The following is a 17,997-nucleotide window of genomic DNA, read 5'->3' as shown; positions in this document are numbered from 1 at the left end:
AGGAGCTAGCAACAGTCTGATCATTTGGCTTGCTCTAAGGCACAGATGTAATGTTTCCCTCACACGAAGGCAATTTCAAGTGCCACACTTTTGCCTCTTTGCATAATTCAAATCTGGTTTGTTTGAGGGTGATGCCCTAAGTTAGTAATTCAGGCTGCAAGGCCGATTCGACTGTCAGATGAGGAGGAAAGGTCTACTTCGGAGCCTGTTTCTGCCCTGCCGCTCCGCAGCCTGTTTCTGCCCTGCGCTCCGCAGCCTGTTTCTGCCCTGCCGCTCCGCAGCCTGTTTCTGCCCTGCCGCTCCGCAGCCTGTTTCTGCCCTGCCGCTCCGCAGCCTGTTTCTGCCCTGCCGCAGCGCGCCCGCTTGTTTCTGTTCATCTGAGACAGAAAGTCTCCCTCTTGTGGCGAAACTGAAGTACTGGAGCAGGGGAAGCAAGTGCAAGGACGGCACCTGTTAGGCGTTGAGCTTCACTGGATTGCATCCTGCCTATATGGATTAGTGAAAGACAAGTGGCCTGGTTAAGTTACAGATTATGCATGCCCAGATATGATATTCTGTAGCAACTGCAGCTACAGAAACTGCAAGGGATTTCAGTTTCTCTCCCGGGCCTTTGTTAAGTTCACTCGCAAATTGGTGAGCCCACAATTAACAGATAGTAGATGTATGTTTGCATTACAATATAAGAGTCAGTGGGGAATTTCATTCCACTGCAGAGTATTAGAAGCCTAGGATATGTTCTTGATTTAATTCGGAGAATTCTCTCTTTTTGTACCCTACATATCTCAAGTTCAACAGAATTCATTGTTCAGTGAGGGCTTGTGAAGGTTGCTTTTTAAACCAACCAGTAAGATGCTAGAAAGAAGTACAAGAGCCCTCTAGGTAAAATGTCTGCACTGCAGACTGATTTGTTTTAAATAACACCACTTTGAGTTCTCCTTTGCAAGCAAAAGTATTTTATTAAGAGAATGTTGCCTTCTCTCACATATATATATTCATATGTGTGTGTATAAAAGCAATAGTAGTTTATTTTACATAAGGAAAATCGTTCTCTAATGCAATGAAGTTTATAGGCTAAAGCTGACATCTTGCATCCTGTGGTTATTAAGGCATATGTAACTTTTTCAGTAATACAAATGTTACATTTACATCCCCTATATCTGCCAGTTATATGCACATACAATTTGCCTATGCCAAGGGACATCTTCACATGTAAATGAGGCTGTGGTGTGTGCACAGGCATTTGTGATAAACTGAAACTTCACTTTCTGCAGCAAATTGGCATAAATGTCATTGTAGTTTACATTGTTCTTTCTTTTTAAGCCTTGTGAACAGGGACGTCATCTGAAGAGAATTCACTGGGTTGCCAACATTGGCACAGCTCTTAAGTTTCTGGAAGGAAGACGGGTAGGTTTGGTAGCTCCAAGGCCTCACTTTCCCTTCCTTCCCCTTCCTTTCCCTCTTTTACATCTCTTTCTTTCCTTCTTTTTCTCTTTTCTCTCTTTCCTTCTTTCTCTCCTTTTATCTCTCTTTCTCTATTGTATCTCTCTCTCATCTCCTTCCTTCCCTCCTTCCTCCCCTCCTTCCTTCTTTCCTTCCCCTTTCTTCCTTCCTTCCTTCCTTCCTTCCTTCCTTCCTTCCTTCCTTCCTTCCTTCCTTCCTTCCTTCCTTCCTTCCTTCCTTCCTTCCTTCCTTCCTTCCTTCCTTCCTTCCCTCCCTCCTTCCTTCCCTCCTTCCTTCCCTCCCTCCTTCCTTCCCTCCTTTTCTTTCTCTCTCTCTCTTTCTATTTCTCTCTCACTCTGTGTAATTTGTATCCACTTACCTGATCTTATTCTTGACTATTTGAGCTACACAAGCAGCCTTCACTTTGTACACAATGCCTAAAAGGTCTGTAAAGTAAAATTTACAAGATCTATCATTAATATATAGCCATAAATAGGACTTTTTGCCTTTTTTTTTTTCACAATCACCTTGCATGATCTGTTCCCTTTTAAGTTGTGAGGTTTTTGGTCTTTGGTTGGTTGTGGGTTGGGTTTTTTTGCTGTTGTTACTGGGGTTTTTTGTGTTTTGTTTTTTTTTTAATGTGCTCTTCAACTCTCCATTTTCTCTGCTGTTCTGTTGCTGTTCTTGGCAAAGAACAATAATCTTCACCTCCATAAAGGCATTCATTTATAATTAAAATAGACTTATGGTCTACTTCTGCCTTCTTTCCTGCCTTTGATTGGAATGACTTGTATCTGTGCTTTAGTAAAAAAAATGGTTTGCAGATATTTTCTTCTTCTAATTTCTGTATTTTAGTTCCATTTTTCTCAAGGCAGATGTGACACCTGATGAATATTTTGCCTCCATGCCATATATCAGGAACTGTTGGCTTTTGGCATTCTTTCTCTCTCTTTGACCACATGGCATCTTGACCTAATTACATTTTCAATGAGAAACAATCTTTGCAGATGTCTGTAGAAAGACATCTGTATGAGAAGTTTTTTAATTGAAAAATGTATGACAAAAGCAAAGACAAAGTTATTCTTGGAGCCAAATTCAGCTTCAGCTTACAAATTCCCTATTTCATATAGTGCTGTTTGTTAATACAAACTCTATCATATGCAGCCTGAGAGTGGAGGCTTTGATACAAAGAGAGCTGTTTTCTGCTGAGACCTTTATAACCTAAGACAAGGCTGCAGTGAACTAAAAAAAACTCCATGCTTCTCTACACAATGTACTGGGAGACCTGAGCTTTGACTAACCCAACTGAGACCCCAGAAATAATATAGCAGTGCAGCTAGATACTTGATCCTGACGGTGAAGGCAGATTGTTGGAGCACTGTTTTCATTTCTGGCATCTGAGCATTTTTCCCTGAACTTCCTTAGTTATTTCTGTGTGTACCTTGTATTACGCAAGATTGTTTTTCTAGAGGGAATTGGAAATATGCAACATGTCAGGTAGCCTGGTTTACATTATCAGGTGGCTTCTAGGTAGAATCCAGCCTGAAGAGCATATCTATCTAGTCTGCCATCCTTTTCCTCACAGAGGAGGTGGGGATGCTGTTCAGACAAGAAATGTCCCTTCAACAGCATAGTGCACTCCCTGGCCTGTACCCAAAGGTGAACAAGTGGAGGCAGGTGGCTGCACACAGCACTTTGGAGAGTGCTGGCAGGGTCTCCTTCCTCCATGGGCTCTCCAGGGTCTCCCTGCTCCATGGGCTCTCCCAGAAGTAAAGTTCATTACACATTTAATTGTCTTCCTATCATCAGTGCCCAAACAGACTTCTGCAAATACTCCTGTTATACTGTAAAATGTGGCTGACAATTAGCAGATATCATTCTGGACCAAACTGTGTTTTTCATGGTTCTGGAAACTTTGCTTTGTAATTTTAGGTCCATTTTAATAGAGCTTAAACCAAAGGCAGCACAACAAGTAGATGTCCTAGTTTTCCCGGGACAGAATCACAGGCCAGCCATAGGCTGCAGGCCATTAGCAGGTCTGAGTCATCAAGGACAGCTGACATGAGTTGGCTCACAGGTGTAACTTGTACTATGTCCATCACACCCAGTATGAATGAGGAAGTTTGCTAAGGAGCCTCCTGCTAAAGCTGCTTCTCTCCTGATTTACAAACTGTCTTCCTGTATATTGTGACTGCTGCACTTTTCTGCACATGGTATAACTTTATAGATCTTTTACTGACATTGATGTTAATTTGGCCATTTCCTTAAATCTGTTTTCACTCCAACCAGTGGATTTTCTCTTTCACTGATTCCCTTTCTCTGCTGAAGAGAGGTCACTGAGTGATAGAGCAGCTGTCCTTGAACACATTTGTGGTGAATTAACTTCTTAGCAGCCCTTCATATTTATATCCTGATCAGTGGCATGCTCTTCATTTTGCTGAGGAAGTTAGTATTAGTGTCTTTGCTAACTCTCTAATGCTACCTGCTTTATTCCATTTGCTGCTTACCTACCAGTTAGTTCTTTAAATTATGTAATCATTATCCTCTGCTTTGCTGCCTTATTTCAGATTGATATATAGATTAGCATGTATACTAATATCTGAGGGGTGCGGGTCAAGTGAGTGGGGCCAATCTCTTTTCAATTGTCCACAGCAATAAGACAAGGAGCAATGGCTACAAATCAGGATGTAGAAGATTTCACCTCAATAGGAGGAGAAACTTCTTTACAGTGAGGGTGACAGAGCATTGAAACAGGCTGCCCAGGGAGGCTGTGAAGTCTCTTCTCTGGAAGCTTTCAAAACCCACCTGGATGCATTCTTGTGTGAACTACCCTAGGTGATCCTGCCTTGGCAGGGAGGTTGGACTTGATGATCCTGAGGTCACTTCCAACCTCTATAAAGTTCTGTGGTTTGTGAGTTAGGAGTCATGGAACCTCTTCCTGGTTTTGTTGAAAATCTTCTTGTGACCTTGGACAACTCATTTTTTTCTAACTCTTATTTTAAAAGAACTATAGGCAGATTTGTATTGCAAGGGAGCCTTAACTGGTGGTAGTAATATCCTTTACAATAAAAGGCTCTCCACTGGAGAGCAGTCTTATTCTTTTTTGCCCTTCTTCTATGGTTTCTCCTCCCTTTTCCTTTTCTTGTTTATCTTAAACTCATTTTTCTCTTTCTGCTCTAAAATAGCAAGAAAAGCCTGGATAGTTTAAAATCTGTTACAGAATATTTCACTTGATTTCTTTATTAACTGTTGTAAGATGTGCCAAGAATGTGCCTTCATTGCATTGTGAAATGAAATGGATGCATTTACCTAACAATCATTTAAAACTGATATCATTTTTTCCCTTTACTTCTCATGCCAGTCTGTGTACAGAGGATCTCCGGTTTGTACAATCGTTTTATGTATTTTGTATTCTTCTTTCTGCTTGAAATGAAGTACTTTTTTTTTCTATAAATAATAGCATACAATGGTCTTAAAAATCTCTCATTACCCCAGCTATACTTGTCTAAAAAGTGCATTTGCACCATTCACTGGTTTATTTTTTGAAAAATTAAGGAACTTGTTATTTAATTGCAAAAATGTGCTACAAACCCTAAACCCTGTTTTAAATGCCTTTCATTATTCTCATCTTGCCTGTGATAAAACACTTTTTCTTTGCTGTATAGATTAAACTGGTCAACATCAACTCAACTGATATTGCTGATGGCAGACCCTCTATTGTGCTTGGCCTGGTATGGACCATCATTTTGTATTTTCAGGTACTACTCTTTCTTTATACTTCAGTGTAGCTTGCTCAAGTGCTGGTTCAGATCACTGTTTCCTATGAACTGGTGTAGCTAAGTCACTTCATAATTATTTGAGGATCTGATCCTGAATAAGGCAACAGTTCCTGGTAGAGGTGGTAGTGGGTAAAATTAGATTGGGATAGATTGAATGGAGTTTCTTCAGTACTGGAACATACTACTCTAACATTTTGTGAAGAGTGCAACAGAAAGAGTGGAATTGTGGATTACTCTTACAAGTACCTTTAGTAATTGTGTTGTATGCCTAATTCCAGTGTGCTCAATGTCAGACAGCCATTATTAAATAGAAGCAAAACCACGTAAACACACTGATTTCACTGGTAGATGCAGATATTTGCAAGGGCAGAATTTAGCTCTGAATGATGTAGATTGAGGGTGGTTTGAATTTGCAGAGGATAAATCATTTGCATTCTGTTCAAGCTAGGTGGGAGAAGAAAATGTTTTTCTAAATCCTGTCCATGTAAGTTAACAAAATGAGTCACTGCTCAATGGTTAAAAAAAACCCAATTGATTTTGTTGCTTTTCTTTATGACATGCCTTGGCTTTGGCTCTTTGGTGATGCAGCTTTTGTGTCTCAGTGTGACACCTCAGTGATTCAGATCTTGGAAGAGAAGTTAGCCAGAACAATATTAACACTTTCATTTTAATGTATAGCTCTTTGAGGCGAATGGGGAAAACCTGCCTCACAGAATTACTGAAACTGTAGTTCATTGCATCAGCTTTGAGTAATGTTTTTACCATAGACAACCTTGCAAGTTTTTCATGCTAAAGAACCAAATTGTTAGTCAGCTTAATTTTCTTTAAAGAGTCAAGTTAATGATTTTCATTTGATGAAAGGCATGATGCAACTAACTGTCACACAACATCAGCAGTCCCTAGTAATGCACTTTGCTGTCAGGCCATTTGCTATTCCTTCACGAGGTACCCCTAAGCAAAACCACAACTGAATTTGTATCCAAACAGTACAATGATAAAGAATGATCCAGAAGAGATCACCGAGGTAACTTCAGTTCTCTAACTGAAGAGCCTCCTCTGAAATTACTGGATTACTTTACCATTTGAATTCAAGCTAGGTGTAAATGATTGACCTTATCAAGGCCTTTGACACCATCTCCCATGAGGTTTTAGTGAGCAAGCTGAGGAAGTGTGGGATGGAAGAGCAGGCAGTGAGGTGGGTTAGAAACTGGTTGCATGATTGAGTTCAGAGGGTGGTGATCAGTGGTGCCAGGTCCAGCTGAAGAGCTGTGACCAGTGGTGTCCCCCAGGGATCAGTGCTGGGCCCAGTCCTGTTCAATATCTTCATCAATGACATTGATGAGGACACAGAGTGTCTGCTCAGCAAGTTTGCTGCTGACACCAAGCTGGGAGGATTGGCTGAGACAGCTGCAGGCTGTGTGGCCATCCAGAGAGCCCTGGGCAGACTGAGAGCTGGGCACAGAGGAACCAGATGAGGTTCAGCAGGGACAAGTGCAGAGTCCTGCACCAGGGAAGGAATAACAAACTGCAGCAGTCCAGGCTGGGAGGTGACTGCTGGAGAGCAGCCCTGTGGAGAGGGACCTGGGGGTCCTGGTGGCTAACAAGTTCCCCATGGCACAGCAATGTGCCCTTGTGGCCAAGAAGGCCAATGGGATCCTGGGGTGTATTAGGAGCAGTGTGTCCAGCAGATCAAGGGAGGTTCTCTTGCCCCTCTACTCTGCCCTGCTGAGACCTCATCTTGAATACTGTGTTCAGTTTTGGACTCCCCAGTTTAAGAGGGGCAGGGATCTGCTGGAGAGGGTCCAGCAGAGAGCTATGAGGATGATTAGGGGACTGGAGGACATGGCTGATGAGGAGAGGCTGAGGGACCTGGGGCTGCTTAGTCTGGAGAAAAGAAGACTTAGAGGGCATTTGATAGATGTTTATAAGTAACTGAAGGCTGCCAGGAGGGGGGGGACAGGCTCTGCTCACTGCTCCCTGGGATAGGACAAGGAGCAATGGGTATAAGTTGCAGAAGAAGAGGTTCCACCTCAACACAAGGGGGAACTTCTTTACTGTAAGAATCACAGAGCACTGGAACAGGCTCCCCAGAGAGGCTGTGGAGTCTCCTTCTCTGGAGCCTTTCAAGGCCTGTCTGGAAGTGTTCCTGTGTGATCTGTGTTAGATAGGATTGTCCTGCTCTGGCAGGGGGGTTGGACTCGATGATCTCCTTGGGTCCCTTCCAACCCCTAACATCCTGTGATGCTGTAATTGTCTCCTATTTCTATGGTAACTTGTCATAATACATAACATGCACACTTGCCTATTGTTCTAGCTGTAGGATGGCAAGAAAGTTGATCACTAGATGTCTTGTACTTCCAGAATTAAGACTATCATCTGGGCACACACTTCAGCTTTTTTAAAGCTACTTTAATGTACAGTGAAGCCAAATGATGCATGTTAATTACAGCTTCTATCCAACTTTGCCAGCTGTATTAGGAAATTATTTAAAATTGTTGAGAATTTAGAATGTCTACAAACAGTCCACTAACTCTCTTCCCAACAGATTGAAGAGCTTACCATCAACCTCCCACAGCTGCAGTCATTGTCTAGCAGTGCTTCTTCTGTGGAAAGTGTTGTCAGTTCAGAAACTGCAAGTCCCCCAAGCAAACGGAAGGTGGTAACCAAGGTCCAAGGAAGCGCCAGGAAGGCTCTGTTAAAATGGATACAGTACACAGCAGCAAAGTGAGTAACCCACAAACAAACTGAATTTACATCTGCACTGCAAGCCTGTTCTTCAGTTTCTGAGGTCTCTTGGTGATTATTCTTTTGCTCTGTATTTATGTAGCACCTCTCTGTGATCATATTCTTTTTGGCAATTGAGGCTGCCGAATACCATCATAGAATCAACCAGGTTGGAAGGGACCTCCAACATCATCCAGTCCAACCTAGCACCCAGCCCTATCCAGTCAACCAGACCATGGCACCAAGTGGCCCATCCAGTCTTTTCTTGAACACCTCCAGGGACTCTGACTCCACCACCTCCCTGGGCAGCCCATTCCAATGCCAATCACTCTCTCTGTGAAGAACTTCCTTCTAACATCCAGCCTGTACTTCCCCCAGCACAACTTGAGACCATACCACAAACGAGTAATAAATAGCAATTAATTTTACAAGCAATCAGGTTTCATAGTTCCTGAATAATGAATAGGATTACCTTTGACAGAATGAGGACCCAAAAAGGGAACTGGATGTCTGAATGACAACATATTAGTCCTATTGCCAAAACCACTCCATGTGGCAATGCAAGTCCCACATCAACTCAGCCTTTCTCAGTGACGGAATTTGTTCTGGCATTTACCATTGAAACATGGATGGTGAGAAATTATTGGTGTCCTTTTCCAGTTTTGTGATACAAGGGACATATTACTACAGAATTTGCCCTGATACCTTCCACAATGAGAAAATAAAAATCACATATTTGAAAACATAGAAGAGATTTATTTGTTTGAATTCAGGAATGACTGCTATTTGAAGGGGTCAGTTATGTGCACATTGTAGAGGGAAGATGTCCAGTTATGGAATGGTGCCTCAAAGAAATATAGTTGTAAAGTTACAGCCTTTTTCCAGTTCTCCAATAAGTAGGTAGGATATGGGATTGCTGATCTGCATGAAGGGCTTGGATAAACTGGATTGATGGGCCAACATCAACAGGATGAGCTTCAACAAGGTTAAATGCTGGGTCCTGCACTTGGGTCACAACAACCCCATGTAACACTAAGGGCTTGGGGAAGTGTGGCTGGAAAGCTGTCTAGCAGAAGGGGACCTGGGGGTTCTAATCAACAGGCAGATGAATGTAAGCAAGCAGCATGCCCAGGTGACAAAGCAAGCCAATGGTATCCTGGCTTGGATTAGAAATGCTGTGTCCAGCAGGAGTAGGGAGAGGATTGTCTCCTTGTACTCAGCTCTGGTGAGGCTACACCTCGAGTATTGTGTTCAGCTTTGGCCACTTCAATACAAGTTTGATGCTGAGGTGCTGCAGGGAGTGCAGAGGAGGGCAGTGAAGCTGGTGAAGGCCCTGGGGAGTAAGTCATCTGAAGAGCAACTGAACAGGAGGAAATGGCCTCAAGCTGTGACTGGCTAGGTTTAGACTGGATATTAGGAAAAATTTTGTCATGGGAAGGGTGGTCAGGAATAACAATGGGCTGCTTGGAGAGGTGGTTGAGTCACCAACCCTGGATGGGTTTAAAGGTCATTTGGATGTGGTGCTTTGAGGTATGGTTTAGGGCTGAACCTCATGCAGTAGGGATATCAGTTGGACTTGGTGATCCCAAAGATCTTTTCCACCCGGAATGTGTCTGTGATTCTGTACTAGTGCATTTACAGTCTAATTTGGCATTCTTCCTACTGCACTGTTGTCAGTAAGAGACAGGTAACTGAAAGTGGTCAGCTGCAATTTCCAGATGTAAACAAACAAAACAAAGAAAGAGATGCATTAAGAAGCTGTCAGCATTATTCTGAAGAGTAGGTGGGATGTGTTCAAAGAAGCCAGGATGGTACACCAAGCCATGTCACTGCAGGTGACATTAAAGTCAGTGAAAATGTTTCACTGATGCCAGTGAGCTTTGAAGGAAGCCTTCATTCACTTAGTGTTGCAGTGAACCTCCCCGTAGCAAGACTACCTTAGTGTGTGAGAATGTTGTAGGATCACAGGATGTTAGAGGCTGGAAGGGAGCCTCATAGATGATCGAGTCCAACCCCCTTGACACATCAGGGCCATAGAGTCTAGCACACGTTGCACAGGAATGCATGCAAATAGATCTTGAGAGTCTCCAGAGACAGAGGCCCCACAACCTCTCTGGACAGCCTGTTCCAGTGCTCTGTGACCCTCTTACAGTAAAGTTCTTCCTCGTGTTGAGGTGGAACTTCCTGTGCTGCAGTTTATATCCATTGCCCCTTGTTCTCTCACAGGGTGCATCTGAGAAGAATTTGTTCCTTCCTCCTTCCTGACACCCAGCCCTCAGACATTTATAAACACAATGGGCTGCTCAGGGAGGTGGTGGAGGCACCGTCCCTGGGGGTCTTCAAGAAAAGACTGGATGAGGCACTTAGTGCCATGGTCTGGTTGATTGGATAGGGCAGGGTGCTAGGTTGGACTGGATGATCTTGCGGGTCTCTTCCAACCTGGTTGATTCTATGATTAAATCCCCTCTAAATCTTCTCCTCACCAGACCAAAAAGCCCCAGGTCCCTCAGCCTCTCCTCATAGGGCAGCTGCTCCAGCCCCTTAGTCATCTTCGCAGCCCTGCACTGGACTCTTCGAAGTAGATCCCTATCCCTCTTGAACTGGGGAGCCCTAAGCTGAACACAGTATTCCAAGTTAGGTCTCACCAGGGCAGAGTAGAGGGGAAGGAGAACCTCCCTCAATCTGTTGGACACACTCTTCTTAATGCACTACAGGATCCCACTGGCTTTCCTGGCTGCAAGGGCAAGTTGCTGTCCCAAGGATAGCTTGTTGTCCACCAGGACTCCCAGGTCCTTCTCCACAGGCTTGCTTTTCAGCCTCAAAGGAAGTCTCCATTCTCAGCCAAAGGCTTGCAGTCTGTGAGCCACCATGCCTTTCAAAATTACTTTTAACAGAAGCAGTCAGAAATACGACTCAGCTCTGGTTACTTTCTCATTGAATGCTGCTATTGATCATTTGTGTTTATCTTTTAGTGAACAATTAAATGTCTTGGGTGCATGACATTACAGTGTCACTCCTGCTTCTGAGAAGAGCATAAAGAACTTTTTATGTTACTTTTTTATCTCAACAGCAGTAGTGTTACTCTTCATGCTTTGATTTTAAAAGATAACCAATAAATGGACTTTCTTTCTTTCTTTCTTTCCTTTGTTATTTTTGTTGGTTTTTTTTTTTGTGGTGTTTTATTTGGGGGATGTGTTTGTTTCAGCTTTTTTGTGTTTGGTGAGTGTTTTTTGTTTGCTTGGCTTGGAGTTTTTTTATGATGCTGGTGTACCTAGCTGAACTGCAGTGGTTCTATTGGAGGAGATATTAAGCACTTTGTAGTGAGGGAGTAGTGAATGGAGTTGCATACAGACACTTGAGTCATGCAAGAACTTTGAGACTTGGCTTGTTCAAAGTATCATTGGCATATTGCCACTAGCAAGCCCACTGACAATAAATCCATTATGTGTATAGCAAAAAGCTTTTGGACCTTCATAAGCAGAAATTAAGTTATGCAGTGATTACATGGAACTGTGTATGGGAGCTGGTTAGGATTGCAGGAAGAAGTGGCATAGGTTTAATGGTCTTCTCTGTTTCACCTAGGCTTGGTCTTATTCCATGTCATTTGTTTTTCCTTCATATTTTTTAGGCAAGTTGGAATTGAAATCAAAGATTTTGGACAAAGTTGGAGGAGTGGAGTTGCATTTCACTCTGTTATTCATGCTATCCGCCCAGATTTAGTAGACATGGAGAAAGTGAGGGGAAGATCGAATAGAGAGAACCTGGAAGAAGCCTTCGCACTTGCAGAAGCAGAATTAGGAATTCCAAGGCTACTTGATCCAGAAGGTACCTAATGCAGTTGAAAATGGTTGAACTGCTCTCATGAGTTAAATCATGTGCTAATTCATAATGTCTGGATGTTTAAGCAGATTTCTATGCCGCTCAGCTAAACAATTTACTGTCTTCCATACTTGTCAGATGTGGATGTTGACAAACCAGATGAAAAGTCTGTCATGACATATGTAGCCCAGTTTCTGAAGTACTACCCTGATCCTCACCATACAGCGACTGATGTGCAGGAGAGTGATGTAAGTTTCTCTTGTGTGTACTATTTGAAAGAGTTTATCATGAAGGGGACTTTATAAATACGTTTTACAGTTTTCTATGGTTTATTATGTTTCCTTTTGAGGAGCAGTTTGAATGAAAAGCAGGCACAGCAAAGATTGGAAGTGATTAGCTGAGAATAAAGGAACCAGTGTTGCAGATGTTTATTAGTAGATGTACAAAATAGAATGTTGATCCTGTAGAGCTTTTCCTATTTTCAGCAGTAGGAGGCACAAAGAACACAAATGATTATTACAGATAGCAGCAAACCAATGGGTCCTAAGGTTCCCTATGAGATTTTTCAAGCACAACACCAATGAAGTTGCAATAGTTTACTTAAAGCAATGCATCACTTCTGGTTTTATCATACTGAGGATTCTGGATAAGAACAAGAATAGTCCAAGAGATTGCTTAGGGTTTTTAGACTCAGGAGACTGTAACAGTTTTGACACAGATTTCTTTCTGTTGCACAGTGGCATTTGACTATTTGCTTTAAGGAATTGGTTTCAGATGTGGTTTGGTTTTTGTTGGGTTGGTTGTTTTTTCCTTGTTTTTTTGTTTGTGTCTGCTCTAGTGCATTGGCTTTGCACTAGCATGCTATACTCAGTCATGCCAAGTGATCATGACTCACTTTCTAAACCTGAGCATTGGCTTTCTTCGTGGCAAACACAGGAAGCACTGCTGAGACAATCTGCCTAACCCCAGCAAGAGAGAAAACATTTTGTTATCTGGGTTTTCTTTCATTCCTTGTAGAGTTACAGAAGAGCTTTGTAAGGAATGAATCTTCTCTGTTATGGCTCTATGTGGCTAAAGCAGCTGTAGCTTTGCTGTCCATTTCCAGTACCTGAGCACTGGAATTTTTCATTTACCTTGCTGTGACTTTGGTCTGAGGACATTCCTGTGCTGATGCGGAGAGGGAATGAGCACTGAGACTTCATACTGTGGAATGTTAAGGCAGTCTCATTGTCTCCATACCATGGCATGTAATGCAGTTTCTACTGCAAACAGCCTCAGCCAGGTGTGCTTCCTGTGCTGGGGCTGCATTAATAGGAACAATCTCATCACTATCTCCTGAGGTTTACACAGAGATATGCAGGATTCAGCCACTCTGTGCTCCAATGTCCTCTAACTATACCCACAAAGACATGAGCTGTGAAAAGAAAACTACTGAGCTGTCTCAGAAGTCCCAGTAAATTACTAGAAAGTGAAATAACACAAACTCATACTTAGCACAAGGCCTCTTCCTAGGTATTGCTAAGATACTGCAGTATTGCATGTCACACTGCAGGAATCAGTAACTTCCAGACTTGAGAGTATACTCTCCAAGTAAGAGTTTGACATTTCACTACAGTTCTAATGCCATTTGTCCTTCTCTTGTGGAAGAACTGCATTCCTTCTCACATCCTTGATAGAGCTGCTTGGTGGTTTGAGTCAAACTCCACTTCTCCAGTGGTCTCTAGTCAAGAACACCAGAGGGACATTGAGATACTTTTTGATGCAAATTCATAGAATGATAGGGTGGTCTGGGTTGAAAGGAACCTCCAAAGGTCATCTAGTGTAACCCCCTCTGCAGTTATCAGGGGAATCCTCAGCTAATCCATCTCTGGGGCAATCCTTATTCCTATCGGGTGCCTATGTCCACTCTATAACTTGGTCCCTGTTCCTGTCCACATAACTTCTACTTCCTTCACCTCTCGTCATGGGACACAATCGTGACTGCACAGTGTGCAATAGATTGGTATGAAAGATCTGATGGATCCAGGCCAGTAATTCATGCACAAGAACTCTGGAAACTCCAGTAGTCACTGGCCTATAAGTAAATTTGCCAGACTATTCTGTACAAACTCCAGCAAATCATCAGGTCTTAGTGCATACAGTCCTGGAGAGGAATGAAAAAGAAGCCAGGAGTTAGCAGGTGATCTTATTGACTGTAGGATAGATGAAACAAGATATCTAGATAACCCTTAGCAAAATAAGTCTCATTCATATTACATGATACTTATGGGAAGACTCTAGTACTTAAAAGCTATCAATGTGGTAAAAAATATCAGTATTTATACAGTATGTGAAAGGAATATTGGGGGGGGGGGGGGGAATCAATCAAATATTTCACAATCAAATATCTCCTGGAGGCTTTTTTCAAGTGCTTTCACATCTTTTAGCCTAAAATTCTTAATTGCATATGAGTCAGTGAAATTCAGACAAAGGATCTTTTAAATGGATAGATTAAGTAACAGATCCAAACTGATAGTGGTGCTAGCAGCTCAAGGGAGATTGTAAGCTGCTGAGGACACACTTGGAGCACTTTGTCCAACTCTGAGCTCCTCAGTATAACAAGAAAGAAGAGTGAAGCACTGCTCCTATAAGGAGGGAAGGCTCAATGTGTACAAATCATTGAAAAGAGTGTAAAGACAGAGCCAGGCTGCTTTCAGTGGTGCCCAGGGACAGCACTGGAGGCAGTGTGCATGAACTGAAACATAGGAGATTCCCTCTGGGCATTGGGATGACTTATACTTTTCACTGTGGGCACGACTAAGCAATAGCATAAGCTGCTCAGAGAAATGTTTCCATCTTTCTAGGCATTCAAAAGCTGTCTGAACGTGGTCCTGGGCAACTGACAGCAGATGCCACTGCTTAGGAGCAGGGGATTTGAACCAGGTGGCCTCTGGAGGTCTCTCTCCATTCTGTGATTCACCAGTTCTGTGATGTTATTTAGGAGCATAATTGATATGGTTTTGTTTTTCTTTAATGAAACTGTGACAGCAGAGGCAATCTTGTAATGCAAGAGGAATGTTCTTCTCTAAATGGCATCATACAAGAATGGAGATTTAAATTAATTTTTCAAAAATTAAAATAAATTGTTCTCATAAGCAGATTTTTTTTTTTAAATCTAGAGAGCTCAAACCATTTAAATGTATTTTTTAAATAGCTTCCTGCACCTGTAATTATTCTATTTTTTACCTCCCTGGAACAAATATAAAGGAAAGAGTGCTTTTCTCAGTGCATACAGTTGATAGTGAATCAAATGTGAGATATTTCTGTGAAAATCCATGTGGTGGTGTTCAAGAATTGTCCACAGGTTCTATTTTAGGTATAGAAACATAAGCAAAGTCAGACCAAACTATAAGATTGGTTCATGTCACAATACCCCTGTTGTGTTTTGCAGAAACCATATAAGTGAATTGGATCCCTTGTGATTGTTATACAGGGCAAGGTAGAACAGCATCGATTGCTTCTTTCTTCCCTCTTACTGACTTGGGGCATCCATGTCCATCATGAAGCTTTCCTCACAAACTTTGCATTATTTGGTTAATTTAGCCATTTAGGACAGGATTCATCCATCTTTAGGAATCTAAAAGCTAATTACTTGCACCCTGTCTGTAATCGGTGAGAGACAGACACTATTCCAAGCTAAATCTCTCTTCAGATGGTGTCCTAAATAAACTGTCTTCTGCAAGTTTGCACTGCATAGCATTTCAACAGAGTTAAAACTAGTTCAGATTAGTCCTCTTAGGTAATGATAGATTGGCAGTTGATTAAAGCACATCTGGACTTCTTTTTTTTTGCTACTGTTGTGACAAGTGTAATTCCCCCAGTTTTTAGCCTGTCTTTTCCCTGAAGTCTACTGCCAGGAAATGTGTGTCACAGAATGGTAGAATCCAGGTACCTGAGGGAGATAACCTTGCAAGACTCTTAGCCCTTAAGGTCTTAAGGTACTCCTACTTTCTTGGGTTCCAAAAGTATTTCTAGGATGTATTCCATCTGCACTGTTAAGAGTGTGCTGCAGAATGAGATGAGTTGGGCAGTAGATGCTAGGTGCAACTGAACCAAAAGAGTGACTATCTCAGCTGCAGATGCTTACAGTTAGTGAGAGGAATACTACCACAGAGTGCAGCCTTGGTGGTTTTTTGATAGTGGGAGAGAAGGATTTCTAATCCTCTCCCTTGGCCCTCCACCCAACTCAGCTGCCACTGTATTTCCTCAAGATGTGTTGTCCACACATTCTTATTTATCTTATCCCTTGATGCAACACTCAGTTTGTAAGGAATTTGCCTTTTAAGAGAGTAATGTTTGAAGCTTATGCTTTATTTGTGGCCAAGAAGGAGCAGCTGTTTGCATGTGCACAGACTTAAAAAAAGATCTAGTATCTCATGCATGGCCCAGCTATGCACATGTGTACACTTGTGTAATCAACACGTCTCAAAGAACCACAATTACTCTAATCATTAGGTGACCAGGAATCTGGAAATCAGATCTGAGACGAAAACTGCTTCACTGGATAGGGTATTTTAAGAGCCACTTCCATTCTTATATGTGTGATTCTTTTGTGCTCTCTGGACTTCTGCCTTTGCTTTATTTTGTTTGCCTTTTGTTTTGTTACTTCTGTTCCAATTTGTTTCATGTTGCTAGGAACTTCAAGCAATCCCAACTTTTGTCCTTTCTTTTATGAAATTTAAGGTAAGGGTAACATGCTGGAGAATTGCTTGAGATGCTTGTTATATCTTTTTTATCCTGCACTTATTTAACTTTAGATGTTAGGTGAGTTTATGTATGTTGATTTGGTTGCTTTACATCAATCTTTCCAAAAAATCAAACAGGCAAACGTAACAACTCTAGGTCTGCTTTCTTACCTGAGCTGATCATAACATCTTAGTGCTTAATTTTGCAAGTATTCCCACAAGTATTCTAGAAAAGCAAGTCAAATTCCCTACATTAAATCTCAGACTTGGTTTTTAGTTTTCTTAAGTATACATATATACCTAAAAAGACCAGACTGCTATTTCTGCTCCATTTTACATGCATATTTTTATGTGTCTTTAAGTTTATAGAGTAGATATGTGATTGTGTATATGACTGTGTAAGTGGTGTGTGCAAACTGTGGGTTGGAAGGAGAGAGCATTCATGTGTAATTAATTGCATGATATGCACTGCTCCTTTTTTTCCCCCCCTCCATAAAGAGTGATGGTTTAAAAGTATTCTTTTTAAATCATCTTTGGCATTTAGATGCTTAGAGTTTTCTAGCATTGACTGAGAGAAGATCAGAAATCTAACAAAGTAACTGAACATTCAGAGGTGAAACTATAAGACTGGATTGACATATTATGAAACAAACAACAGATTCACTGCAGTCAGTCTATAGTGGTTATAGTTTTATCTGAGCCAATGAGTTGCTTTGGGTCAAAATGAATTTTTTCATGAGTTTTGTTGTTTGTTTGTTTGGATTTTGTTTGTTTGGAGGTTTCAGGGTTTTGTTGTTGTTGTTGTTTTGGTTTGGTTTTTGTCTAATCAGTGACATATTTTCCACTAAATATGACCAAGGTTTCATCTCATGTATATCTAGTTAATGACACACATTGAAGTGAAGAATAATACTAATAGCAGAATTATTTACTGTCTTCTCAGTCCATTCAACAACGTCTGAGCAGCTGGAGTGTAAGTTCCTAGCTTTACATAGCCTCAGTTCATTGCTGCTTAAGGTAGTGGAGATGTGCAGTGGTAAAAGCTATGTCATTTTATTTGGTGTAAATTTAACTAAAGAAGAAACTCCTTCGAGGTATTTCTGATGTAAAGTCATTCTTGTGCTGTGATGTGCAAGTAATTCAGAAGATAATCCTATCACCTCCAACATCCTCATGCCAGCAGAGATCCCTGGCATAAAAGAAATCTCCTGAGAAGCAGATGAGAAAAAACATAAATGCCTGAGCTTTCCCAGTGATTCACTGTCTGCTTTTACAGACAGGCACTCGTAGCCCGTCCCTGAACACAGTACTTGTTTCAGCATTCACTGTGCCTCTACGTGTTGTCAGTGGACATTTCAGTAAACCATACATACACATCCAGTAGCACATGCATGTAAGCTGGAGGTTTCAACAGGAATAGCATAGTTAGTGGAATTTATGTATAGAGTTATTTTAACAGGAGCTGAAGGGAGGCTGTAGCCAGGTGGGGTTGGTCTCTTCTCCCAGGCAAC

General features: G+C 41.7%; 1 protein-coding gene across 15 annotated transcripts in view; it reads left to right on the top strand.

The window, feature by feature from the left end:
• Positions 1-17,997, top strand: part of SYNE1 (spectrin repeat containing nuclear envelope protein 1) — a 365,857-nt gene that overhangs the window by 81,877 nt on the left and 265,983 nt on the right. For 11 of the 15 annotated variants that reach the window (XM_064169493.1, XM_064169498.1, XM_064169495.1 and 8 more), the window contains 6 exons: positions 1,321-1,404; positions 4,802-4,822; positions 5,106-5,198; positions 7,765-7,943; positions 11,572-11,768; positions 11,901-12,010. In XM_064169493.1, coding sequence (XP_064025563.1) covers positions 1,321-1,404; positions 4,802-4,822; positions 5,106-5,198; positions 7,765-7,943; positions 11,572-11,768; positions 11,901-12,010 — 684 coding nt within the window. Of the gene's footprint in view, positions 1-1,320; positions 3,654-4,801; positions 4,823-5,105; positions 5,199-7,764; positions 7,944-11,571; positions 11,769-11,900; positions 12,011-17,997 lie in introns of those variants that run through there. The other 4 variants (XM_064169494.1, XM_064169507.1, XM_064169506.1 and 1 more) reach the window with 2 other exon arrangements.

This window comes from Pogoniulus pusillus, chromosome 31 (assembly GCF_015220805.1).
Source record: "Pogoniulus pusillus isolate bPogPus1 chromosome 31, bPogPus1.pri, whole genome shotgun sequence".
NCBI lineage: Eukaryota > Metazoa > Chordata > Aves > Piciformes > Lybiidae > Pogoniulus > Pogoniulus pusillus.
Note: the sequence above shows the minus strand (reverse complement) of the source record. Positions and strands in the feature narration are given on the sequence as shown.